We start from the raw sequence: 1,757 nt of genomic DNA, 5'->3' as shown, positions 1-1,757 counted from the left end.
TTTTCCCTGTAACGTCTTACAGAGCCAAAACCATTTGCAGCAAAGGGCCCCAAGGAGCTGGGAGGGAACAGAATTAGGACAGCTGACATAAACTGGCCACAGGGACATTCCATGCTATATTACATCACACAGAAGGGGTTTTGGAGGCATGGGGGTTCATTTCACTCTCTTTCGCTACTTGGGGGGATGGCTGGGCATTGGTCAGGGGGTGGTAAGCAATTGCTTGTGCATCACTTGCTATATTTGTCATAATTATTATCCTTTTCTTTATCTTAGTAAATAGTTTTATCCCAACCCACAAGTTCCACTTTGCTTCTTTTTGATTCTTTCCCCCATCCCACTGGGAAGGGGGGAGTAACCAAACAACTGCGTGATGCTGAGCCACCTGCCAGCTTAAATCACAACACGTGGTATGGCATGCAGGTCAAAACTGTCTTTAGCTGAATTCTGAGGGGCCATACAAATAGAAAAGTGTGCCTTCAGCTTGTTTATGTGCCCTTTTTCCCCTATTATTCATATTTCTGGTACAATAGTCCCAAAATATTTTGAATTGGAATGCATTTGCAATTTAGCACAGGCTTATTTAAAGCTAAGCACTGGATTATCTCTTTGACCATGTGTCAGGTCAGAAACACATCTCTGTATTTCAGAGCTATAATAGTAAAACAGTATTTAAAACTTCGTGCAGTAACCTGTGACTGACAGAAAAATATTACATATGGACCGACCGTAAAGAATGGGTTTTGTATTATTTGACTTTCATTCTATTTCAGCTCACATCAGTAAAATCACGAATTAAAGACATTATGTTTTGTTTGAACAATGATATTATAAAAAAGACAATAATGTCAGTATTTGCAGAAATCTGTTGTTTTAGCCATATATCCCAAATTAACTTCGCTCTGCTTATGAGAGCATCATCGGTTTGGTTATGTTTGGGTTTTGTTATATTGAACCTTTACACATCCCACAGATGTGTTTATTTCCAGTTTCTTTTTTTCAGGAACTCAAAAATAGTTGTGGAATGCCTTACCCCTGATTTCCGAGGGGACCTTAAGGCTGTGGAGAAGGTAGCACTGTCAGGGCTGGACGTGTACGCCCACAACGTGGAGACTGTTCCAGAATTACAGAGGTAAGCAAGAACGGTGTGTGTAAATGAAAGCAGAACACAGTATACGAGGAGAAGGGATTTTGTGAAAGGAATTCTCTGTGACTGAGAGCCAGAGGCCTTTATTTAAACCTGCTTTCAGCCTGCAGCTCTCCCTCCTCTGATCTCACTCAGAGGCGGCACCACCGCTCCCTGTTCCTCCTGAGGTGACCACAGGCTGTGGTCAGTGGGCTTCTCAAGTCAGAGCTTTGTCCTAAAAAAAAGGAACAAAAGAACCGAAACATTCACTCTGAATATAATACTCTGTATAGCAGAATCCCATTTTGTCAGGTTCTCTACTTGAGCACTAGGTTTTGTTTCACAGCACTTCAGTACTTCGAACTAACACACAGCTTGCCCTGTGGCAGAAAAGGCGCAGGCCGGCCAGGCGCTGTTCCATCCCCGGCTCCCGGCACTCTGCAGCCTTTTGGCTTTCCGCAGCTGTGACGGTGCGTCGCCTTCGCGATCTGACAGTACTCTGCCACCAGAAAAAGGAGCGCTTCCCTGCCTCGCAAGAACGTTCTGTACAGCTCCGCCCGCAGCCACGCGGTGCGCTGCCGCAGAGGGCAGGGCCGGGAAGGGAAGGGACGCTCCGGCCGTGAGATCCGTC

At 45.4% G+C, this 1,757-nt stretch overlaps 1 protein-coding gene across 2 annotated transcripts in view; it reads left to right on the top strand.

Moving 5' to 3' along the window:
• The window catches only part of LIAS (lipoic acid synthetase), a 12,498-nt gene that overhangs the window by 4,318 nt on the left and 6,423 nt on the right, over positions 1–1,757 (top strand). For both annotated transcript variants that reach the window (XM_031553154.1, XM_031553153.1), the window contains exon 7: positions 1,004–1,132. In XM_031553154.1, coding sequence (XP_031409014.1) covers positions 1,004–1,132 — 129 coding nt within the window. The remainder of the gene's footprint in view (positions 1–1,003; positions 1,133–1,757) is intronic.

This window comes from Meleagris gallopavo, chromosome 4 (assembly GCF_000146605.3).
Source record: "Meleagris gallopavo isolate NT-WF06-2002-E0010 breed Aviagen turkey brand Nicholas breeding stock chromosome 4, Turkey_5.1, whole genome shotgun sequence".
Lineage (NCBI taxonomy): Eukaryota > Metazoa > Chordata > Aves > Galliformes > Phasianidae > Meleagris > Meleagris gallopavo.
Note: the sequence above shows the minus strand (reverse complement) of the source record. Positions and strands in the feature narration are given on the sequence as shown.